Genomic DNA, 26,764 nt, shown 5'->3' with positions numbered 1-26,764 from the left:
ATGTTTAAGCAGTGGATCAGAATCTTGCTTGCCCATTCTCTGCATACCAGATCATAGCAAAGTGTTGGTCACACATTCTTACTCAAGATATCTAGCAATAATTATTTTGGCAAAACATTGGATTGGCTCTGACATTTTGTTTTGATAAATAGCATTATTTGCTTTGTGCTAAAATTAATATTAATTTTCTTTCTCAGGTCTCATTACAAATGGTTATTCTGTGGTAGTCAGTCATTTGAATTAGTATTCTAACCTACATTTAGAGAACAATAATTTATCAATTTATATCTCTACTGGTCACTGAAGAGTTGCTATTGACATTAATGTGGAACCTGACTATTTACATGTTTAATAAGAGTAAGCAGATTCATACAGATAGTACCTGGTAGGACACTATCAAGAAAAAATACTATCTAAGCTTATAGTCATTTAGTCCCAAGTTTTGCAGGCTGAAGAAGTAAAAATGAATAGTGGGATTACAGAGATTCTCACATTTAGAATAACCAGTTGGTGAATTCCTCCATTGTTCCATTATCAAGCAGGGGAGTATTGCGTGTGTGCAACAGAATCTGTTTCAAGTGAATAAGGGAATATTGAAAGACTTGCTTGTCCACAGGAATGGTAATATTGGAAATCAAGTTTTTGCACCTGCTAGTAGTTTGATTTTAAAAGAAGGGATAAAGCTTCTAGTTCATGAATGGAAACAATTTTTAACCATGAAATTCTTGTGAGATCTTCAGGACTGTTGAGTAGCCACTTGTATGGAGCAGACAGAAGCCGAAAGTTTCCTGCATGAGTGTTCCATGAGCTGGCCACCCCAGAGGCAGAGAAAGTTTAGGCTAGTCAATGAAAAGCCATCCTGAAGAATAAGAAAAGACACCAGGGACTTTGTTGGTGCACAGTTGCTACGTTATGCAACACTTTGAAAGAATGCATTAATGCTAAGAGGTAAAGAACTCCATGGATGGAACAACAAAGCTTAGAAATTCAATCGTTTTAAGAGCTTTTAAAGTTACAGGGACAGACAGATGTTTCATTAACTGTTATCATGGGTTCCATGTGATGAGCTGCCTTCCTGATTCCAGGCTAAAGGATGTTATGGAGGTACTGGATAGGAATTGTGGTACATGTTGTTATCAAGAACAAATATTGAGGTCCAATAATCTAAGCAATCCTCAATATTTAAGGATTATGGACTGAGGTCTAGAAGTTTGGAGTTTAGGCAGCAAACCTTAAATCACTCGAGACATTCTGTGGCAGGAAGCATTTTTTCTAAGGTGACATATTGCACCTTGAGCACTATGAACAATATCCACGTGGAGAGGCTCACAGGTGTGGTTGGAGAAGGTTTAAACTAAATTTGGAAGGAGCTATGCACCAAGAAATAGAAGCATAAAAGAACTGGTGTTAGCACAAGAGTTGGGTTGTACTGTGTTGTGTACAGTTCTGGTTGCTACATTATAGGAAGAATGTGGTAGCAATAGAGAGCGTTCACAGGACATTCACCAGGATGTTGCCTAGAACGGACAGCTGAATTTACAAGAGGAAATGAAATATGCTGGGGTTTTCTCACGAGAATGTAGGAGGCTGAGAGTGAGGTCATAGAGGCTTATAACATCACGAGGAATGTGAATAGAATAGATAATCTGCCTTTTTCCCAGGACAGGGAAGTCTAGAACTAGAGGATTTAAGGAGAGAGGGGGTGAATTTAAAGCAGAACTGAGGGATAAGATTTTTAGACACAGGTTGTTGTTGAGTATCTGGGATGACCTCCCAGAGGAGGTGGTAGGAGCAGAAACAGTTTACACCTTTTCAAAGATATTTGGATAGGATTAGAGAGGCGGAGAGTGATACAAGCCTAATATGGACAGATGGCAGAGTGCAGGTAGGCATCAAGGTTGGTATGGATGACTTGGGCTGAAAGAGCCCTTTTCTGTGCTGCATGATTCTATGGTGAAGGATGTAATACCAAGTGAGATAGGAGCAGTCTGCGCAGAGCCATAAGAAACAACAAGGTAGAAATGAAATCCAGTAGATAAATAGACAAAACATAGTGAATAAAATTGGTGAGTTGCAGGCATAACTGGCCAAATAGAACTTAGAAATAGCAGCAAAAACATAAATTTGGCAAATGTTTGGGTCTGGACATTTAATATTCATGGATACATTCTGTTCAGAAAATGAAAGGATGGTGAAAAGATAGGGTAGCAATACTAATTCAAGAAGAGATTGTAGTGTTGGAAAGAGACAGTCTCCTAGGGGGCAAGATTAGAAAGGATTTGACAAGTTGGGAAATTAAAAGTGTATAATCGTTCCAATGGGGGGAAGCCTGCAGGGAGTGGGAGACAGAAGAGCAAATCGGGCTAGAGTTACATGATGTACAAATAACTAAATATTTCAATTAGTGGTGACATTGAGGACTGTATTTCAGTCATTAGGCAGTTAAATAATACTGGGGGAAAGGAAAAGGAGATTGGAGCAATTTCCTGAAATGTCAGAGGTCCTTCCTTAAGTAGTATGATATTGGCTCAGTTGCGAAGAAAGCGTTGCTGGATAGGGAGAATGAGATAGGTGGGCAAACATTTTCCTTCATATTGTATCATAATTTTAATAATGGAGTAGAGCATGAAACAATCTAAAGTAGGTGACAAAGGAAGAGATGGTATAGCCAGTGTAATGTGGATCCAAAGGTTGACCCAATAAAAGTTATAACAATACAATGTGATCTTTGTGAAAGAGGTGAAGGAAACCAAAGCTAGTGTTCCTAGATTGATAAGAGAGATAAATAATATGGTAAAAGAAAATAAGATGTTTGATGAATACCAGATGAATTTCACAAGCTAGAAGTAAACTAAGTAAAATTAGTTGAGAGGGGAGAAGGTTGGAAATGAGAGATTATGAAATAAGATGCAATTACTATAAAAGAGAACCCAAAATTATCTGTCAGCTTGTACAGTACTTTGAAAGAATTTACAAAAGGTGGTTGAGACTTAAGGGAGGCAAAGAAAATAATATGCCTATGGCTAAAATACATAATGAATAATTTCTCTTGCAGTTTTCTGAATAAAGAGATACTGATAAAATGTCCAAAGAGGCAGAAATGACAGTAGTAATGGATGAAATGAAACTTGATAGGGCGGTTTACTGGAAAAGTTGAGTGTATCAGTCAGGTGCATTGCAGGCTGATAAGGAAAATGGCAGCAGAAAGGTTTTTAATAGCCTTCTAATTTTCCCTGAAGAAGAAAATGTGTCAGAGCTTGTAAATGGGCTGAGTGAGAATATTTTTTAAACTGCAGACCAGACAATATAACACCATTGTTTTAGGAAACAGTCGGGGGGGGGGAACAAGTAGCAGGTGCTTCAATAGATTTGACTTAATGAAAGAGAAGCCAGCTCACGATTGTGATGGGTAGATCATATTTGACTAATATAATTGTATATTAAAGAATTAACAAGACCTTAGAAATATGGCAGATGTTGTGTAGGTGTTACTGCGTTAAAGGTTGATAAATAAAACTGCCACTTTCAGCTAAAAAGAAATTGGTAACAAGGATAGAACATTAAGTCAGAGTAAATTGTTTTTTAGACCGTAGTCAGTAGTGTTCCCCAATAGATGTGTAGAATCACTGCCTTTATTTTTGATGCAAGTGACTTAGAAGCTCGAATACAGTGTAAAATTTCAAAAATTTGCTGATGCTTGAAGTCTCAAACACTGAGGATAATACCAACCCACTGTGTGGGTAGACAAATACAAATGGAATTTAACTCGTGGAAATGAGATAAATTTTGGCAGATGGGATGGAAAGAGGCGATATTGTTTTAATGACATAGAGTCAATACTGTTCAAAAGGCTGGTTCTGCAGAGCCATTCAGTCCTGTGTATTATTTGCCTCCAAATATCGATTCAATTTCCTTCTGTAATCATGGATTATTGCTCCTTCCACCCCTCGCAACTAAAGGCAGATCTAAAAATCTGTGCGCATTGGTAGCAGGATTTATTAATAAAGTAGTTAGCAAACTATATGGGATCTTCTGCTTTGTACTGGTATTGAAGAATTAAGGACAGAAGTAAGGTAAATTGTGTTAAAACTTTATAAAACTTTAGTTAGGCCGTAAGTAGAGAACATCATCCAGTTATGATTCTTCGAAGCAACACTCACAAAATGCTGGTGGAACTCAGCAGGCCAGGCAGCATCTATGGAAAAGAGTAAGCAGTCAATGTTTCAGGCCAAGATCCTTCAGCAGTCCTGAACGGTTATCAGCAGGCGGGATTTTACAAGAAATACTCTTTGGAGCAAAGTTGTGAAGGATAATGCCAGGTTTACTCCAGTCAGACAGTGTAGGAAAGACATTTTTTTGGAATACAAGTGGTAACAATCAAGTACCTGGAGCTCTCTGCATTTGAGAGGGGTGGAAGTGACAATGGTTAATTTCAGAAGGGAATTGAAAAGATACTTGAAGTAAATGGACACAGGAATGGGTTACACTACCGAGCCAACCTTTGAAAGGTATCAAATCTGTGACTATAGTTGGAAAGAAAAGGGACATTTACCCTCACCTGATCTAAATTTATGAACTTTAGTGTTAAGTTCTGTTAACATTCATTTGTGTTTTAGAAGTGTCGGTTTTGGTTGTGTGCTTTTGAAATGACATAAAGTAGCTATGCTCACGGAGCATATTTTCTGTCTGCATTTATTATTGCAGAAGAATCTGATTCACAGATCGAAGCTGCTTACCATTTCCTAGAGGAGGAACATCCTTCTACCTGCAAGACTTCGGAACAAGCACAGTGCTTTCCTTTAGATGCCACAACTGAAAAGACACCCACAAATGATACCTTAACGAAACTAGATGAGCCTGAGCTGAATGTGCCTCAGCTACAGGCAACAACCTTGGACCTTGATGCCAGCAGTGCTGAATCTGGAGACTCAGAAATCGAGGTAGTGCCAGATGAATCACTTTCTGTGGAAGAAGCTGAAGCTTGCAGCTACATGACATTCAGACAGGCTGGTGGAGCTCCACCATCTTCTGTTTCTTCAGTCCAGTACAGCATTCTGAGGGAGGAACGTGAAGCTGAGCTTGACAGCGAGCTTATCATTGATCCATATGATGCTTCATCGGCATCTGAAGAAAGTGTCCAAAGAGAACAAGATTCCCCTTTGAAAACTGATAGCATGGGGAGAGAATCTGATGAAAAAATCTTAACAATGGACAATCAGCAAGAATCAGAATGTCAGCTGAGTCAATCAGCAGAGTATCCTGTATCCTACGCCTTTGATGGTGCAAATGGGAAAGATTCGGCCACAACTGAAACAGCCAACCCTCAGAATTATTCAGCACCCTTCGTTACACCTGAGGTAGTAGTTGAAGAGCCATATCCTGAAGAGGTCTCTGAAGAAACGGCAAGAAAAGCAAGTGCTAGTAAATCAGATGAAGCCAAGGCAAGAAAGGATTTGGGAAGCAGCCAGTCCATAGCTTCTGAGCAGTTTCTGCTGGTACTAAATAAGAAAAGAGGTAATTTAAGATATTATTTTGATACTAATTACATTAAAATATCTTCATTTTCCACTAATTTGAAACTTTATTTACCACTTCCCTTTTTATTTGGAGATATTGAGAAATATTACAGCTTGTTGTTTGATTCCGTGTGTTAATTAATATCTTTTATTTGCTGTTATTTTAGTTAAAGGAGACAGATTGTTTTCTTGATTCCGTTGCCCCCAGCTCAATGTCTATTTCCCAGACAATTTAATTATGTTCTGCTATGACTGGCTGCTACCCAGTCAAGTAAAATGAAAACAGTTCAATACTTTGAGATGATGAACTCCTGAGTATGAACCATCTTAATGAACTAGTGATTTCACAAGTTTGCCTTCTGGCTGTTTGTTCTTTGGAAGAGCTTTTATTGTAAATGGCACAGTCTGGGCAGACATTGTTATTATGCAGTGTTATCCTCCTTGGCCAATCTGCATCCCTATGGCCAAGGTTAGCTAAGATAACCATTACTCCCTTTGCATTGACACTAATCTCTAGAATTAATGCAGACTAATAGGATACAACTGACCAAGAACCCTTTGTTTAACAAATTGGATAAATATTATTTTAACTTGCAGAATCTGAGATTTAATTAGAGGTTTATTTTGAAGTTTGCTTTGGTTTAACAATATCTAGTAAATAAATCAGCCCATTTTCCAGGCCTCTCCTTCAATGTTTGCCATTCATGGAGATCCGGGTTCACCTTTTACCTTGATTTGTCTGCGTAGCTCTTTATCAGTCATCACACAAGTAATATGTTGTGGTCTGACTACAAGATCAATGTCCCACCAGCAGTACCAGTTTAACCTTCAGAATCAGAATTAGGTCTAAATCAGATAAGCTAAACCTTCATTTAGCTCATCAACTTTTCAAAAATCCTTCAAAACCTCAGTACAGCTCTCTTGAAATCTTTTGCATTCAAAGAAAAAAAACATCTGGTTTATGTATTCTTTCCTCATAATTTAACTCTTGTAATCCTGATCACTTTCTCATGAATTTATGCTGAAAGGTTAACATCCCTTTCAATATATAATCCCAGAATGGTACACAGTGCTAAAGATAGGCCCTAACCAGAACTATATACTCTTGTGGCAAATCTATATTCTCTTTGTATTCTATTCCCCTAGTTATAATGATTATAATAGCCACATCCCATTAGCTTTTTTAAAAATCTGACTGCAAGATATATTGGTGATCTGTGGTTGATCTGATGGTGTTCAAACTGAAACCTCTAGGGATTTGCTTATTCATTTAATATATTTAATCCTTTGTAGTAATTTTGTTTCTGCATAGCATATTATGCTACTAATCATTGTATAATTGGTAAACTCAAACATTTTTCCACTGTTGTGTTGTTAATTTAAGGTGCTTGAGGTCTCACCACGGATCCTTGTGAGATGCATTTCTTTATTTTGTAATTTGAGTGTATTACCCACTTCCCCTATTCTCTGATCCGTACTGGCTAACCAATCTCCTGCCAACTAACCATTTCTTAAGTTGAAACGCTTTTAAATACTGTACCTTCCAGAAATTCATTTGAATCGTATCTGTCTCCATTCCTCTGTAGCTTCCTTTTTGAGCTACTTTGTTTTTGAGCTACTGCTGTTGTTTCTTTCTAAAACTCTAATCTCTGAACTTAAGACCATAAGACATTGGGCCAATTCTGCTCCTTTGGGTCTGCTCTGTGAACTTGAGGTAGTGGCTGGAGAGATTTCTTGTGATAAAACCAACTTCTTGAATTTCAAGACGGTCTCATGCATAGAAAGTGTCAAATACAGACAGACAGACATAATGAAATTGGGTTTCATTACAGCCACACCAACCAAGAATAGTGAAGACATATAGCACTGAGTTTCATCTCTCTTCATCCAGGCCTTGTGGAAAAGCAGCAGACGCATACTTCCTTTTTTCTATCTTTTAATTGAAAAAACATAACTAACTTCACCAGTAAATTGCTTTTAGAATACCGCAGGATATCAAGGTAATTTGATCCGTAAGTGATACAAATTCTAAACATTAGGCAGGTGGAATGCATGTTCTTTGGGAGTACTAGTCATTAAAATAGACCTGGATATTGTGTGCAGTCTGTTCTCTTTTGAAACAGTATTATTGCGCCTTCCTTCATCAAGAATACTTCAGTTAGTTAGATAGCATTTAAAAATTACATTGCTGATAGCATTTAAATACTAATCCAAGACATACTTTGCTACCAACGTTCTTACTTTTGGACTTGAGCCCTGACCCACTGACCTGCAGTAAGATATCAGATCCCCATCCTGGTAGCATCGTGAGACTGCGCCCAAGCATTGGCACGGAGGTGTTAACATTCTGTGTCTGTTCGTTATGTCTTTCATGATTTTTTTCCTGCACTCTAAATTCTCAATGAGTAAATTGAGGCACTCAGTTAGGACATGGGCAGTCTGCCATTTACCTGCTGAAGAAGAGGGTCTTTTGGATAAGCTTGAAGCATTTGGACTGCTAATCACTGTTTGAGTCTCACTTGAAGTTAATGCTATAGTAGTTTCCTTTGTAGTTTAAAATGAGAGGTCTTGCATGAGTTTTGTACATTGCATTCAAATTACATTCCCATCAGAATGGGTAATCCCACCTTGACAGTGATTTGACTGAAAACGAATTGCTTAATTGAAGCTGATCTCTTTCTCCCTTATGATTCCTTCCAAACAATATTCAATTCTGTGTCACCCTTGCACCTTTAAAGTCAGGATATTGTAAGTTCTAACTGCTTGAACCAAAGAACAAGGGGTAGACACCACTGCTGAATACTGCACAGACTCCCTTTGATCAGGCATTGGAGTTAAAGCACAACAGTCCTCTCATTTGCTTGTCTAGCATCCACTTGTAGCATTGGATGGAAAAAGTGCAAATTCTCTCCTTGCATTGGTCACTGAGCTAAGTTAGACCCAAGATTTGTGTTAACTTAGAATTACTGTTCTGATGTTGATATTTACCAGAGTAACAGATCGATGCAAGACAGCTGGGAATTCCATTTTGTATGACAGTTGCAGCCAAAAATGGTATTTCCAATATTTTTTCTCTGTCTGCTCCATTACGAGTTCCCTGTCTTTCGCTCAATATTTTCCAACAACTTCAGAGGACTAAAATATAAAATAAGGATGTGATGCTGAGACTTTTTAAGGCATTGGTCAGACTACAGTTGGAGTATTGTAAGCAGCTTTACTCCCCATATCTGAGAAAGGATGTGCTGGCATTGGAGAAGCATCCAGAAGAGGTTTACAAGAATAATCTTGGGAATGAAAATTTTACCATATGGGGAGTGGTTGATGGGTCTGGGTCTGTACGTGCTAGAGTTTAGATGATTGGGGGTGGGGGGGTGTCATCTTACTGAAATGTGCCAAATATTGAAAGGTGTAGATAGAGTAGATGTGGAGAGGATGTTTCCAATAGTGGAAGAGTCTAGGACCAGAGAGAACAGCCTCAGAATAGAAGGATATCCCTTCAGAACAGAGATGAGGAGGAATTTCATTAGCCATTGGATGGTGAATCTGTGGACACCTTTACTGATCAAGAAACAATTAATGACTGCTTTAAATATTCCCATAGCCACAACAATCTGTGGCAAAGATTATGGGGAGAAGGTAGGAGAATGGTGTTGAGAGGGCAAGTAAATAAGCCATAATCCAAAAATAATGAAATGAGAAGTCTCTAAATATCAAAAAAATTGTTCTAAAAAGCAGTAAACAAGTAAATCAAATCAATATTTGGTGTGACCACCCCTTGCCTTTAAAACTGCATCAATTTTCAGGTACACTGTTTTATAAGAAAATCAGTAAGTTGTTCCAAGCATCTTGGAGAACTTGCCACAGTTCTTCTGCAGGTTTTGGCTGTCTTGCTTCTGCAGAATGTAGTTGGGACCAATCATACCCCTCCTTATAGGTAATGTGGGATGGATGAGAATCTGCTTGCACTTCTCAGCATTGAGGATTGCTTTAATTCTGACCAGATCACCAACTCCATTTAGAGCAATGCAGCCCCAAACCTTCAGGGAAGGTTATGCTTCACTATTGGCTTCAGACGCTCATCCATGTAGCACTCTCCAACTCTTCTACAAACTGCCTCCTGTTTCAAGTTTTAAATTTACAAAAATTTCAAATTTTGATTCTTCAGTCCAGAGCAACTGCTGCCATTATTCAGCACCTCAGTCCTTGTATTTTTGTACAAGGGTGAGTCTCAAGGCTTTGTTTCCTCTTTGGGGGAATGGTTTTTTGGCAGCAACTCTTCCATGAATACCATTTCTAACAAGACTTCTCCAGACTGTAGAGGGGCGTATGTGGGTTCTGGTGGTTTCACTGAATGTAGAGCTGATAACCGTGTTGGATGACTTCTGTTTTAGAAGAGACATCAGTTTGATGTATCTTTCATCTGCTGCATTCAGTTTCCATGGCTAAGCAGAGTTTCTAGTCCTCAACCTTGCCCATTTCTTTGTGCTTCAAAAGAGCTTGGACAGCACGTCTTGAAACTCTGCCATGAAATTTCCGTTTGGGAGAGACCTCGCTGATGAGGATGACCACCGTGTATCTTGTTGCTGTGCTCACTCTTGCCATGGAATAAGAATTGATGATTTGAAGGTTAAACTGTCACAACTACCAAACTCTCACCTTTTAGTTTGGTTGTCCTTCTCTGTGTTTGATTCTTTCTACACCCGTTTTTGTTTCAGTTAATCGGTCACAACTACCAAACCCTCACCTTTTAGTTTGGTTGTCCTTCACTGAGTTTGATTCTTTCTACACCCGTTTTTGTTTCAGTTAACCAGTTTAGTTCAGTCAGCTCATTATGTCATTGATCATTAGTACCTGTTTTGTCATCTTTATTTAATCGTGTACCGGGCTGTATACCTACAAAGTAATCAAGATTTTATTTGAAAAGTGGTCTATTACTTAAGATGTTACTTTAACAAAATTTAAAAAATTCTCTAACAATTGATTTTTTTTGGAAAATATATGTGTGGAAATATATAATTTGCTCTTTTCTACTAACTCTAATGCAGAAGACAAAAAAAAATTAAAACAAAATTTATATTAAAAAATTAGGGTGTCAAAGACTTTTGCACAGTCTTGTATGTCTTTGGTCTTATAATAACATAGAACTTTAAAGAGCTGTATCCATTGAATTCATTTGATGTTTCTGACAAAAAGCATTACAGCATATTTATTCAGAGTGAAAAGTTGATTAACAATTTAATTGTAGTAAATATTTTCTTCTTTTATGAGAATATTTCAACACCACAGTCACTCTGCCCCAGTACAAGCAACCAGCAAGAATAAAAGTGGACTCAGCACTGGCCTATGGAATGAAATCATTTCCCCCCAATCCAATGAAGTATTTTAATAGGGGTACTGCTCCATCAAAATAAATGATTATAGACTCTGCTAGTGTAGCCAACAAAGTAATTTCCTGGTGAAATTGTGAAGTATGTATTTCAAATTAATTTCTTAGGCCAGATATAATGTTGACATGCAAACCTAAAGCAAGGCATCCATCAAAGTATTTCAAAATATGAAAATGGTGGGTGAAAGAAAGATCCATTTTATTTCTTTTGTCTGAGAAAAATGGATATTGTTCTACCATGCAGTATTCATGTTTTCATTAACCTTTATATTTGTATGCTGTGTCAAGCAACTGCACCAAGGACAAGCTAGAGTAATTACATTAGCGTTGGAAGAAATATAGTGGGGATAAATGCTATTCAGATTACAAAAAATGTAAATAATAGCTATATTAAGAATGTATGGTTTAATATTAGAAGCTATTTTTCTTTTCCATTCAGTTGGGCTGAAAAACCTTGAACTAAAGTTCTGTAGAATATATTTTGACTTTTGGGATGTAGGTTAAATTTCTTTCTTTGTGGGTAGAACAAGATTCAGTTAAGATCATAAAAAACTACAGATGCTGGAAATCTGAAATAAATTCAAGTGATGGGGATACTTAGTAAATCAAGCAGCATATATGAGTGAGAAACATTATCAAAATTCATTGTCAGTTACTACCTTCTGAGATGGGCAAGTTGGAAAAAAAGCAAGTCTGTACAAAATGCAAAGAGTAGAGGGCTTTAAAAATTGGGGCCCTGTGATACAATGCCTTTTGTTCTGTGTAAAAGCAGGAAATGAATGCCAGTCAATTACAGCCAATTCTTCTGAAGGATTTTAAGGCAGGAAAGATGAATGAGGGTAGTGGTAGAGAGAAGAAAATAAACTTACTAGAATTGTGCTCTGCTGAACACAAAAGTTGCTGGAAATCTAAAATAAAAGAGAATATGAGAAGTACATTCCAGGCAATATCGTTAAAGAGTAATAAAGGTGTGGATGTTTTTGATGGATAACCTTCCTTAGAATTGCCCAGTTCTGATCCAAACAGCAAACTTTATTTCTGTGTTGAATCCTGAGAGCTGCAATGCACCTTGGCAGAAAGTGAGAAATTGTTCCTTGGGCTTTTGTTGGAGCAACACTGGCCAGTTCCAAAAAGGTTATAGTGGGGGTGGAATGGAGTGTTAAATGAAAATTGTGTGTGAAAGGAAGTGTTTGTGAGGGGTTAATCATTCTGCATTTCGTTCCTGCAATGTAGAGGTGGTTATAAAATGAACCTCTAATGCATTACAGATGTTCCTCAATTTGTGAAGGTGGTATCTTTGGAGGGAAATATTTTCTAAAGCAAAAATTTGTAAATCAAAAAGTGTTTCCCATTAATTAAAAGATAAAAATTCTGGTTGTGCCTCAGAGCTTAAAAATGTAGATCAAGAATACAAACCCTAATATTCATCCTGTGCCACTTTTACCACCTTATCGACCTTCAGAGAATTTTGGACAAACACTTTTCTCTTTAATATTCTCTGGGATTCAACCATTTGTGGTATATATCCTACCTTTATAAACTTTCCATAGTGCATCACTAGACTGTTATCAGGACTAATTTCCTTTTGTCTTTGCTCTACCCATCTTAACAAATGAAGAATATGGGGAGATGCAGGATATTAGGACTGAGAGGAAATTTGTATCAGCCATGTTGAAATGGTGGAGAAGACTCAATGGGCCGAATGGACTAACTCTGCTCCAGTATCTTATGGTCTTGTGGAATACTGTCCTGTAGTCTAAGACTATCTTGCTCGCAGTTAACACCACCACTTTTTGTGTCACCTGCAAGCATGTTAATCACCTCTCCTACATTCATATCAAAATGATTAAGGTGTAGAACTAAGGTAAAAATTCTAATACAGTCCCTGGAGTGCATCTCAGGTCGCAGGCTTCTAGTAACAAAAACAACTCTTCTCCATCTCTGATTCCCATTATGGATCCAATTTTGTATTCCACTTACCTTGGATCTAACTGTATAGAACACTTTCCCTCATGGGTCCTCATTAAACATTTGATTACCACTGAAAAACAATTCAAATTGGTCAGATAAGATCTCCTCCACAAGAAAGTCATGCTATCTTTGATTAATCCCTGCTTTTCCCAAGTATAGGCTATACCAGTCTCTTTGCTTTTTCTAATATCTCTGTACCACTGCTGTTGGACTCAGCCCTGTTGCCTTTCTAAGGAAAGGAGTATACATTCGATCTTTTCACATTTCACAGATTTTGCCTGATCGGCTGGGTATTCCCAGCATTTTGTTCCTTGGATTTCTAGCAACCACGTACGACGACAGCCATAATGTTGCAGCCTATCATAGGCATTCATTTTATTTTCTCTAATCCTCCTCTGTGCAACTTGAAGCACAATTATTTTCTTTCTTTTCCAGTTCTGATGAGAGATTATTTCATCGTGAGCCAAAGGGTTCAATTGCTGTACTGTTCAGTTGTCAGCCTGAAATTTAAGATCTGTGTTTTTCTCTCTCCACAGATACTGCCTGATCTTTTAAATATTCCCAATAAATTCTGTTCTTTGTTCCATTTAGATTGTCGTTGTTTATTGTTGGTTCCATTGATTTACTGCACAAAACTGAATGGAAGTTCTATTGAATGATAGAGCCATAGAACACTACAGCACACTAACAGGCCCTTCGTCACATCTAGTCCATACCAAACTTTCATTCTGCCTAGTCCCTTGGGATTTTGTTTAAATTTTTGCCATTCATTCGTGGGGGACTGTTGACTGAGGTCTATTATGAACCTGGTGATGCCTTAATTATTCATTTTAGACCCTATTTTGTTCAAGCGAATTTGTGAACTTGGATTTTTTTTAGTGAATTGACCTTTATTTTGTCATGTTTACATGATAAACGTGTTGGTGCCATCTAGTGGATTTGCAGAAGTTTCCATTAACTCAGGATATATAATGTTTAATGTTTCCATTGCAGGTTGAAAACCTCATGCACACAGACTTGCTGTTGACCTGGATCATGACTCTCTGGAGCAGGCCTTCCCAACCTAGGGTTCATGGACCACTCGGTTAATGGTAGGGGTTCATGGCATAAAAAAATAGTTGGGAACCCCTGCTCTAGAGCTATTGCTCAGTTTTCCCATCCTGTAAACACAATAAGTATGCTTTTAAGTCATTTATATAATTCATTTATAAAGCACACTATAACAGAAAATAATGAAAGTTATATTAAGGTTTCAGAGCTGCCATTTGATGATTAACAAAGATTAAATCTATTATTTGATACCTCTATCTCAGCTTGGTCCCATGGAGTTCAGATTTAAATGTTTTAAATATTAAAGAACATTCAGCCAATAAGTATTACTTACACGGTCTTGGTTAACTACTTTAGGAAATGCTCAGAGTACTGTACAAATCAATTTTAATCATTGCAGATCTGAATATAAATGATCTGTCAATGCAAGTGCTCTACTTCCTGAGCTGAATTCGGTTCCATTATGATTCATTAGTGCCCACACTTCTGCAGTTATTGATTCAGGTTTTATTTTTTCATGTTTGAATTAACCTTTCTGCAGTGGCATAAATGTATTTCAGAACGATTTCAATATGTTTGTAATGTTGATAGGGGCTCCTGGTTCTTTGTTAAAAGAATTAACTTGGGTAGGTTGCCAATTATTTTGAAAATATTGAAAAGATCAGCCTGAGCAAATATGAAAAGAACGCCATTACCTGCAAGATCTCTTCCAAGGCTCACATGTCCCTGATTTGGAAATGTAGTGCAGTGCCTTCGATGTGCTGGTCTAAACGCTAAAGTATCCAGCAACATTCTGGGAGTATTTCAACCATAAGGACTGCAGCAGTTTAAGAAATTGTCACACCTTGCCACCTTCACCAGAGCACTCAGAGATGAGCAGTGAACGCAAACTCTGCCAGTGACATCCCCATTACATCAATGAATGTGAAAGTTACCTGTATTAGATTCAATTAACACCTCTTACACACCTGTGTGACAGAGTAGAGAGAAGGTTCTTGGAAAACTGGAAGATCTGAAGGTAGATTAGTGACCTGGACCAGATGGTGTACACCCCAAAGAGGTGGCTGAAGAGATTGTGGACAAATTAGTAATGATCTTATAAGAATCACTAGATCCTGGAATGGTTCTGGAAGACTGGAGAATTGCAAATGTCACCCCACTCTTCAAGAAGGGAGAGAGGCAGAAGAAAGGTAATTATAGGCCAGTTAGCCTGACCTCAGTGTGTGGGAAGACATTGGAGTCAATTATTAAGGATGAGGTCTCAAGGTACTTGGAGGCACATGATATGATAGTCTGTAGTCAGCATGGTTTCCTCAAGGGAAAATCTTGCCTGACAGATCTGTTGGAATTCTTTGAAGAATAAGCAGGAAAGGCAAAGGAGAATCGGTTGCTGTTGTCTGCTTGGATATTCAAAAGACCTCTGACAAGATGCCACACATGAGGTTGCTTAACAAGCTACAAGCCCGTGGTATTACAGGAAAGATTCTAGCATGGACAAATCAGCAGCTGATTGGCAGGAGAGTGGGAATAGAAGGACTGGTTGGTTGCCTTTTCTAATGGTGTTGGGAACAAATTTTTTATGTTTATTTGTCAATGATTTGAATGATGGAATTGATGGTTTTGTTGTAAAGTTTTCAGACAATACGAAGATAAGTAGAGGGGCAGGTAGTTTTGAGGAAATAGGCTACAGAAGAACTTGACCACACACACAGAATGCTGGAGGAACTCGGCAGGCCAGGCAACATCTTTGGAAAAGAGTACAGTTGATGTTTCGAGCTGAGAACCTTTGGCAGGACTGGAGAAAAATAGCAGAGTAGTAGATTTAAAAGGTGGAGGAAAAGAATTTAGATAGATTAGGGGAATGGGCAAAGACATGGCTGATGGAATATCGTGTCAGGAAGCGTATAGTCATGTGCTTTGGTAGAAGAAATAAGAGGGTTGACAGTTTTCTAAATAGAAAGAAGATTTAGAAATCTGAGGTGCAAAGGGACTTGGGAGGCCTTGTGCAGGATTCCCTAAAGGTTAATTTGCAGGTTGAGTCTGTGGTGAGGAAGACAAATGCAATGTTAGCATTCATTTCAAGAAGTCTAGAATATAAAAGCAAGGATGTAATGTTTGAAACTTTATAAGGCACTGCTGAGGCCTCACTTGGAGTATTGTGTGCTGTTTTGGTCCCCTCTTCTGAGACAGGATGAGCTGAAACTAAAAAGGGTTCAAAGGAGGTTCACAAAAACGATTCCAGGATTGAATGGCATGTCACGTGAAGACAGTTTGATGGCTCAGAGCCTGTATTCACTGGAATTCAGAAGAATGAACCTTAATGGTGAAAAGTCTGGATAGAGTGGATGTGGAGAGAATGGTTCCTTTGGTGGGAGAATCTTAAGACCAGAGGACACAGTCTTAGAAGAGAGGGGCGTCCTTTTAGAATGAAGATGAGGAATTTCTTTAGCCTGAGAGTGGTGAATCTGTGGAATTTATTGTCATAGGCAGCTGTGGAAGCCAAATCTTTATGTATATTTAAGGCAGGGGTCGATACATTCTTGATTGGTCAAGGCATGAAGGGATTTGGGGGGAGGGAATAATAGGTCAGCCATGATAAAATGCTGAAGCAGACTTGATGGGCCAAATGGCCTAATTTGGCTCCTAGAGCTGATGGTCCTATAGTCATGTATAGAGAAGAGAGAGATACTATTAATTTGAACTGTTGCACCAGAATAGATTTGTACATTATCCCTTTGATAGGTACCTTTTGAACCTGTGAGATTTGGATTTGACATAGATATTGAAAATGATAACATTCCTGAGACAAGTATAACACAGAGCCACTTAGGCAATTCTTTTACAAAAATCATAAAAGTTTACAGCTTGGGATGTGTTTCAGACCATTATAACCTTGCATATCAGGCTTATTCCATTTCCCTACTCTTGCTCCAAGGCACTTGTTATAGCACTTGGAAAAACAATTAATTGAGTTGCTGCTGATTTTCATAAATTCAAAAGCATATTATGAGCCTTGTTTAAATGCTTACAAGAGAAAATGCTTAAAAGTTGTACTAATCAATACTGCCATTGGAAGCCATTGCTGTTTCATTTGTGTATGGAGTGAGTACTGTAATAGTTTATACTGCCACCTTGTGGTTGTGCAGTGTAATTGCACAGAATTTATTTGCTTGTGCTGATGAATCTTAAAAAGTAGAATGTAAGAAGTAAGAGCAGAAGTAGGTCATCTGGCCCTGTGAGCCTGCTCTGCTATTCATGAATATCATGGCTGGCCTTTTATCACCGTGCCATTTTCCAGCATGATCCCCATATCCCTTTGTTCTCATAATGCCTAGAAATCTATCAATCCCTGTTTTGGATTACCATAGCCATGAGGTCAGGAAGTATGTAGAGTGCCCTGACACTTCCTCCTCGAATGCTTAAATGTGTCACACGTTCTCAGGTGAAGTTTTTAAATAAATGTTACTTGCATGTGTCCTACATCAGCAGATCTTCAGACTTAGATTTACTAGGAAACTAATGCTCTGTTCACAAATCCAGGGTCATGAATGTCACACACACGTGCAAAACAAATACAATGGAAGCCTATTTATCTGAGCTTTGTGGGCTTGATACCTAATGCTACAAACAGCCCATTAATTTACATCCACTATTTACAGTTTTAAAAGATATTTTAAATGCCACACAATTCAGGTTTCAAACTTGGTCTCGTACATTCATGGGTGCATTTGGTTCAAGGTCCTTCATAAAGATCAGATAGAGACGGGCCACTTGCAACCTAATAGTCCATGGCTGATCTCCCTAGCTCACATCTTCCTGGCATTGTACTGTGTTCAAGGACAAAAAATATGATGATCAGTATTTGGATTCCACCTTGATGCACGTGCAACTAAGAAAAGTCTGTCACAACCGCCATGGTAGTGATGTTGAACTTAAGAACCACTTGTGAGTGTAATTACCTCAAGGGGAAAACAGATTTCAGAATATGCAATTGTCTGTAATATCCTGTTATACTTTTGTACTTTCTTCTGTATTTTTAGCTCAGATTTCTTAGTATGATTTATTTCCACCTTTTGTTTGTCCTTTATCTGTTTGTAATTGTATCGCATTTCCTGTGCATTCACTTGCACATTTTTTTGGTATTCTGTGCTTTAATTTCTCATGGGTGTGTTACTTTGTGTGCTGATATTTCTCCATTTGGACAAGAATAGTTTGCAGGCAGATTTCTGCTTGGTATTAGAGCAGGAATTTATTACATTATTATTTAATAATAAAGAGCAGATTTAATAATCAGGGCAGTTTTACTAGAGCTGTTGGGAGTGATTTTAAACTAGTATGGCAGGGGGATGGGAACCAGTATGATGGAACTGAGGATGAGCCAGCAGGTTTACAAGCAAATGATGGGTGGGTGTAACATGAAAGTAAGGAAGGACAAGCTAATGAGTGGGTACAAATGTAGACAGAGCAGAGAGTTAAGTTGTACCACAGAGGCAAAATTCAAAAGGGCAAAGAATGCGGGACTGAAGATGCTGTATTTAAATGCACACAGCATTCGGAATAAGGTCAATGAACACATGGCGCAATTAGAGATTGGTTGGTATGACATTGTGGGCATCACTGAGTCGTGGCTGAAAGAGGGCCGTAGTTGGGAACCTAACATCAAAGGATTTACTTTGTATTGAAAGGACAGGCAGGAAGGCATAGGTGGTGGCGTGGCTCTGTTGGGAAGAGATAGAATTACATCTTTAGAAAGAGGTGATATAGGGTCAGAGAATGTTGAATCTTTGTATGTAGAGTTAAGAAACTGCAAGGGTAAAAAAAAAACACATTATGGGAGTTGTATATAGGCCTCCAAATAGATTCAGATTCAAATTCAGTTTAATGTCATTTACAAATCACAAACACAATGCAGTTAAAAAATGAGACAACGTACTCTGGAATGATATCACGAAAAAGCACAAAACAGACCACACAAGAAAAACCACATAACCCCAATCCAGAGTCCGGAGAGACTGCTGCGTATCGATATCGCGCTACCGTCTTAGCACGTTCCCCGGAAAGGAACTACAAACCTATCAGACAAAACTAAGCTACAAAACATACACAAGACCATATAGTTACATATAGTTATAGTTAACATATAGTTTCAACAGTGCAGACAATACCATCATTGATAAAAGACTAACTGACAAAGACCACATAATTATAACACATAGTTTCAACAGTGCAAAGCAATACCATAATCTGATAAAGAGCAGTCCATGGCACGGTTTAAAAGAAAGGTCTCAAAATCCCGACAGCCCATCATCTCACACAGATGGTAGTAGGAAGAAAAATAGTAACCAAGATGTGGGGTTGAGATTGCAAAGGGAGCTGGAAAGGGCATGTAATATTGGTAATGTCATAATTGTAATGGGGTACTCCAATATGCAACAGGATTGGAAAAACCAGGTTGGTTTCATATCGCAAGAGAGGGAATTTGTTGAATGCCTATGAGGTGGCTTTTAGAGCAGCTTGTACTTGAACCTACTCGGGGAGAGGCTTTCTTAGATTAGGTGTTGTGTAATAACCTCAATTTTATTAGTCAGCTTAATGTCAGGGAACCCTTAGGAGGCAGTGATCAGAATATGACTGAATTCATACTGCAATTTGAGAGGGAAAAACATAAGTCACATGTATCGGTATCGCAGTGGAATAAAGGGAATTACAGAAGCATGAGAGAGGAGCTTGTCTGAGCGGATTGGAGGGGGATACTGGTGGAGATACTGGCAGAACAGAGGTGACTGAAGTTGATGGAAATAATTCACAAAGTGCAGGATACTTTTCTTACAAAAACATCTGCATGATGCTAAGCTACGGCACATCATCAGTGATGTTACCTGGGGTTGTCAGGTGTTTCAGGTCTTTCAACGTCATACAACTTTGCCCAGGTGACCCAACCGGGGCTGATCACACCCCGGCCTGTGCCCTAGCAGCAACCCACGGATCTGCCCTCTTTATCCAGAGCCATCTTGATGCTTTCTCTGCTGCATCTGTGGTGGTAGAAATGGCTCTCCTTCTTCTCTCTCCCGTGATTCCAAGTGCAGTGTATACTTTGCAGAGCATCTGGCCTGCAAAGCCACGACATCCGACCTCCACGGGCCAACACTTTGCTCTCCAGCCTCTTCTTTGACAGATCTTCATACTTGGCTCTTTTCCGCGGCACGGTAAGCTCAAGCATAAGAACATACTTCAATGAGTCGGACCACAACACAATGTCGGGCCGCAATGTAGTCTCTGTGATGTGGGGAGGAAACTGCAGCTGTTTTCCCAGGTCTGCTTTTAGTTTCCAGTCCTGCGCAGTGAAGAGCAACCCGGTTGCTTTCTGGTGTTCTGTTGGTCTTTCCCCCTCTTTGACAAAGCCGATGGTATTCTTGACTGACTTGTTTTCTGGCAGATGTTAAGGGTGCTGCAGATTGTCTCAGCGATTGTCCGGAGGACCTGGTCGTGCTGTCACCGATAATGGCCATTGGCAAGAGCTCTGGGGCAGCAGCTCAGAATATGCTCTAGCATACTGGTCTTCTCACAAAGGGGGCAAGCTAGTCGTTCTGCAAGGCCCCAGCAATGCAGGTTGGATGGGCTATCAAATCCAACAAAAGGCAATTTAAAAGCTTGAAGAAGGAAAAAGATGATATATGAGGGCAAACTAGCCAAATATATTAAGAGGATACTAAAAGTTCTTTCAGTTATATAAAGAGTAAGAGGGAGGTGAGAATTGTGATTGGACCACTGGAACATGATGCTGGTGAGATAGTAATGGGGGACAAATAAATTGCAGATGAACTTAATAAGTACTTTGCTTCAATCTTTACTGTGGAAGATGCTGTATGCCATGACTGTCAAGGAGTTCCATTGCTATTACAAATGAAAAAATGCTCAGCAAACTGAAAGATCTTAAGGTGGGTAAGTCACCTGGACCAGATGGACTACATCCCAGAGTCCTGAGAGGTTGCTGAAGAGATAATGGATCTATTGGTTATGATCTTTCAAGGATCACTGATTCTAGCATGGGCCTGGAGGACTGGAAAATTGCACATGTCACTCCACTCTTTAAGAAAGGGAGAAGACAAAAGAGAGGAAATTAAAACCAGTTAGCCTAACTTCAGTGGTTTGGAAAGTGTTAGAGTATATTATTAAGGACAAGGTTTCGGGGTACTTGGAGACAAATAATAAAATAAAGGGAAATCTTGCCAAACAAATCTGTTAGAATTCTTCATGGAGGTATCAAGCATGGTGGACAAAGGAGAGGCAGTGGTTGTCATTTACAGATTTTCAGAAGGCCTTTGATAAGGTGCCTTACTTGAGGCTGCTTAACAAGATAAACTGTTATGTTGTTGCAGGACATATACTGGCATAGATAGAGGAATGGCTGACAGGCAGGAGGCAGTGAGTGGGAATAAAGGGAGCCTTTTCTGGTTGGCTGCCGGTGACTAGTGTGCTTCTTGGGTCAGTGTTGGGACCACAACGTTTCACGTTGTGTGTCAATGATTTGGATAATGGAATTGATGGCTTTGTGGCAACATTTGTAGATGATACAAAGACAGGTGGAGGGGTAGGTAATACTGAGGAAACAATGCGATTGCAACAGGATTTAGACAAATCGGAAGAACGGGCTAAAAAGTGGCAAATGGAATCTAGTTATGGGAAATGTATAATAATGCATTCTGGTAATAGGAACAATAGTTCGGACTGTTATCTAAATGGGGAGAAGTTTCAAACATCAGAGGTGGAGAGGGACTTAGGAGTCCTTATGCAAGACTCCCAGGAGGTTAACTTAAAGGTTGAGTCTGTGGTAAAGATGTTGGCATTTATTTTAAGGGGAATAGAATATAACAGCAAGGAGATAATACTGAAGCTTTATAAGACATTAGTCAGGGTGCACTTGGAGTATTCTCAACAGTTTTGGGCCCTTTATCTCAGAAAGAATGTGTTGTCATTGGAGAGAGTCCAGAGGAGGTTCACGAAGATGATTCCAGGAATGAAGAGGGTTAACATATGAGGAGTGTTTGGCAGCTTTGGGTGTGTACTCACTGGAATTCAGAAGAATGTTTGGGGATCTCATTGAACCTACTGAATGTTGAAAGGACTAGATGAGATGGATATGGAAAGGATGTTTCCTATGGTGGGGGGTATCCAGAACTAGAGGGCACAGCCTCAGAATTGGGGGGTGGGTGACCTTTTTAGAACAGAAGTAAGGAAGGGTTTTTTTTTAGCCAAAGAATGGTGAATCTGTGGAATGCCCTGCACAGACTGTGGTGGAGACCAAGTCTGTTGAAATATTCAAAGTGGAATTTGATAGATTACTGATTGCTTGGGGCATCAAGGAATATAGTGAGAGGCAGATGTATGGGGTTGAATGAGTTCTGAGATCAGCCACGATGGAATGGCAGAGTGGGCTCAATGGGCTGAATGGCCTAATTCTGCCCCTATGTCTCCTATACCTATCCTTGCACTTTCCTGTTTGATTTCAAGCTATTTCAAACTGTAAAGTGAAAATAATTTTTTAAAAATGCAACATTGTTATTTTGTATCATCATTACCTCATTGGCAGTCTGAACTTCAATGCAGTGTGTTCTTTCCAATCCACCAACAGTAAAACTAGCCAATCGGCTGGACAACTGGAGCAGCCAATCCCGTACTGCCTCAGAGCTCCTGTGATCCAGTGTTACCAGATTCGGATATGGCCCAAGTGCGGAGTGAGAGACACTGAAGCAGCCCGATATTTCACAGACTTTAATACGAGCAGTATTAAAGGGAAAATAAAACATTAAGTGCTAGGCCAAACAGAGGCACTACCTAAAACTCTCAGCAGGAGAGTTGCGGCCGAAAAGAGCATCCAAACATCAAACGAATCCCTCTAGTTTTCAGAGTCAGTTGACTTGACAGTCCAATATCTCAGGGAAGGCCGAATGCAAAACAGCAGCGAAGCTTTGCTGTGCTCTGTCCAAGTCTTGACAAGCACTACAACGACAAGAATGGAGTTAAATACTATTGCAATTAAATAATAATTAGCTGACATGTGCAAGTTCACTAGCACAATTGCCGTATCTACTGTGCTGCTGAATCCGTGGTTGTGACAGGGCCCCCCTTTCTAAGCACAGCCCCTGATGTGACACAGATCTGTGTCCACTGAAAGTCCCGGATCAGTGATGTCCTTGGCCGGGATGCAAGTACGTTCTTCTGGGCCGTACCCTTCCCAGTCCAAAAGGTACTGGACCTTACCACACACCTGGCGAGATGCCAGGAGGCACCGCACAGTATAGACAAGGGAATCATCTACCAGGCTGGGAGGAGAAAGAGGTGGGGTGAGTGGGGCCAGGGGAGAGGTAGTAACCAGCTTGAGTGGGAAGCATAGAATACATCATCATCTTCAGTGATGCTGGTAGACGCAATCTATAGGACACCTTGTTTGACAGCCTTTTCCACTACAAATGGTCCCACATAGCACGGTGCCAATCTCCGGTTCTCGGCTTTCAGGGAAGATCCCTTGATGCCAACCAGACCTCCTCCCCTGGCTTGAATGGCCTTACCTGTTGATGGAGCCAACCAGCCCACTGAGAATGCTGTTTCTGGGCCCGCAGCAGAGAAGCCCGGGCTTGTGGCGCTTGTGGCGCTGGATCAGCTTGTGGCGCTGGATCAGCTGTTCAGCAGCAGGAACTCCTACGTCAATTATCTGATCAGGAAGAGCAGGGGCTGGAATCCCTTCTGGCATTCAAAGGGAGACATACCGGTGGAGGACGACTGGAGGTTATTGTGGGCGATCTCTGTCCAAACCAATTGGGAGCTCCGGGACGTGGGGTTTGGAAAAGGCAAGGCAGCGCAGGGTTGTCTCCAACTCCTGGTTCACTCTCTCAGTCTGGCCATTAGATTGGGGGTGGAAGCCAGACGAGAGGCTGTCCGTGGCTCCTACAAGAGAGCAGAAAGCCTTCCAAAAGTGGGAAGTGAACTGTGGTCCACAATCAGACACTACGTCTTGAGGAAAGCCATGGAGCCTGAACGCCTGTTGAACCATGACTGTGGCAGTCTCACGAGCTGGTGGGAGTTTGGGGAGGGCAATGAAGTGGGCAGCCTTGGAGAATCGATCCACAACAACCAAAATGGTGGTGTTTCCATTAGACGGGGGCAGACCAGTGATGAAATCTACTCAGAGGTGGGACCAGGTGCGGTGGGGCACAGGCAGTGGTCATAACAAACCCACAGGATGCTGGCGTAATGTCTTGTTCCAAGCGCAGGTGGGACAGGCAAATACAAAGTCATGGACATCCTGGGACATAGATGGCCACCAAAATTGTCTCTTTATAAACTCCTGTCCATTGAATTCCCAAATGTCCAGCCAGATGGGAGAAGTGCCCGATTCCAACACTTTGGAATGCACCCCAGATCACCAGAGCAGCGATACATGAGCTAGGAAGAATGGGCTCTGGATTGGCATTGTCCTCAGGTCTGTCAAACTGCTGGGAGAGAGCGTCGGTCTTTGTATTCTTGCTGCCAGGATGATAAGTGAGGAGGAAATTGAACAGTGTGAAGAAGAGAGCCCACTGGGCTTGAAGAGTTGAGTCTCTCAGCACTCTGAATATAAGAGAGGTTCTTGTGATCTGTCCAGACCAAGAATGGATGCTCTGCCCCCTCCAGCCAGTGTCGCCATTCCTCCAGGCCTTCTTGGCAGCCAGAAGTTCTCGGTTCCCATCTCTTAATTCCTCTTGGCTGGAGTCAGGCGATGGGAAGGAAAAGCACAAGGGTGCAGCCAGCTATCCGCAGACGTGCACTGAGAGAGGACAGCTCCAACGCCGACACCCACCCGGACAATGAATGGCTGAGATGGGTCTGGGTGTTGTAACAGCGGGGCAGTGGTGAAACGTCGCTTTAGCTCGAAAAATGCTTGGTCGGCATCATCTGTCCAGTGGAATCCTGCTGAGGTCTTCTTGGTGAGGGCATTAATTGGAGCCGTGATAGAGCTGATATTCTGGATAAAGCAGCGATAAAAGTTCACAAACGACATGAAGCACTGTACCTGTTTGACTGCAGATGATTTGGGCCACTCTGCAACTGCCTGAACTTTACGAGGGTCCAATGGAACACTAGATGGGGTGAGAATATAGCCCAAAAACAACACCAGGTCTTTATGGAATTCACATTTTTCAAGCTTGGCGAACAGCTTATTTTCAAGAAGGTGTCTTGAGTCCTCTCCGGACATGCTTCTGATGAGAGTGGGAGTAGATAAGGATGTCATCTAAATACACAAACTGGTTCACCATGACCCTGAGCTTATTGTTAACCAAGGCCTGGAATACAGTGGGGCGTTGGCCAGATCAAAAGGCATCACCAGGTATTCATAGTGGCCATTAGAGGTGTTGAAAGTCATTTTCCACCTCATCCCCGTCTCTTACGCGAATCAGATTGTAAGCATTGCGCAGATCAATTGTGGAAAATATTGCTGCTCCCTGGAGATGTTCATTCGCAGACACCAGCAAGGGAAGAGGGTAGTGGTTCTTCACAGTTGTTGTTCAGGGGGGATAATCGATGCAGGGACGGAGCTTGCTATCTTGCTCGTTCACAAAAAAGAAGCCCGCTCCTGCCGGCGAGGTTGACGGACGGATAAACCCCATGCTCAATGCCTCCTTGATGTATTCCTCCATGGCCACAGTTTCAGGATGAGAGAGGGAAAAGAGCCGGCCCTGGGGAGGACTGGTGATAGGTAGGAGGTCTGTGACACAGTCATATGGCCGGTGTGGGGGCAGGGTGACGGTCTTTCTTTTACTGAAAACCGCGAGGAGATCCTCATAGTCAGCCGGAATCCCAGACAGGTCCACGTCGTTAGCTGACACAGGAGGGGATTCATGGAACGGACTTTGAGCTGGACCCAGACCGGTAGACAGGAATGCCGGTCCCCACTCTTTGAGTACCTTCGGCGCCTTGATGTTGATCTTGTCTCTTAATTCCTGAGTTGGAACTCCTCATCTTTGAGCGAGAGAGATGTCCATAAGATTCTCAGCTGCACCAGAGTCAATAAACTCAAGTTCATGGGTCAGAGACCTCCACGACAAGGAAGCTGCGAGCATTACAGAATTAGGGGAAGCTGACTGAAGGGAGAACCAACCCGTCAGGATTCCCCTCCCTGCTGACGGGTATTCTCTTTTACTGAATGCTTGGAACATGCTGCCCAGAAGTGTTCTGGATCACTGCAGTGAAAGGCAGGAACCTGTCCTCTGTCGCCGCTCTCGTTCCTCCTGAGACGGGCACATGTGCCCCACTTGCATAGGCTCCTCCGTGGGCTGGGTGCTGGGTGATGAGGGAGGGGGAGAGGGCGAGGAAAGACGATCAGATGGGGGGGGGGAGAGGGCGAGGAAAGACGGTGATCAGATGAGGAAGGGGGAGAGGGCGAGGAAGGACGGTGATGAGATGAGGGAGGGGGAGAGGGCGAGGAAAGACGGTGATCAGATGAGGGAGGGGGAGAGGGCGAGGAAAGACGGTGATGAGATGAGGGAGGGGGAGAGGGTGAGGAAGGATGGTGATGAGATGAGGGAGGGGGAGAGGGCGAGGAAGGACGGTGATGAGATGAGGGAGGGAGAGAGGGCGAGGAAGGACGGTGATGAGATGAGGGAGGGGGAGAGGGCGAGGAAGGACGGTGATGAGATGAGGGGGGAGAGGGCGAGGAAGGACGGTGATGAGATGAGGGAGCGGGAGAGGGCGAGGAAGGACGGTGATGAGATGAGGGAGGGGGAGAGGGCGAGGAAGGACGGTGATGAGATGAGGGAGGGGGAGAGGGCGAGGAAGGACGGTGATGAGATGAGGGAGGGGGAGA

General features: G+C 41.1%; 1 protein-coding gene across 5 annotated transcripts in view; it reads left to right on the top strand.

Annotated features, from left to right (window-relative positions):
• rtn1a (reticulon 1a) overlaps positions 1-26,764 on the top strand; it is a 196,678-nt gene that overhangs the window by 75,101 nt on the left and 94,813 nt on the right. For 3 of the 5 annotated variants that reach the window (XM_059959783.1, XM_059959772.1, XM_059959780.1), the window contains one exon: positions 4,705-5,514. The exons of the other annotated variants lie outside the window; for them this stretch is intronic. In XM_059959783.1, the coding sequence (XP_059815766.1) occupies positions 4,705-5,514 (810 nt within the window). The remainder of the gene's footprint in view (positions 1-4,704; positions 5,515-26,764) is intronic. 5 annotated transcript variants of the gene reach the window in all.

Source organism: Hypanus sabinus, chromosome 2 (genome assembly GCF_030144855.1).
Source record: "Hypanus sabinus isolate sHypSab1 chromosome 2, sHypSab1.hap1, whole genome shotgun sequence".
NCBI classification, from domain to species: domain Eukaryota; kingdom Metazoa; phylum Chordata; class Chondrichthyes; order Myliobatiformes; family Dasyatidae; genus Hypanus; species Hypanus sabinus.
Note: the sequence above shows the minus strand (reverse complement) of the source record. Positions and strands in the feature narration are given on the sequence as shown.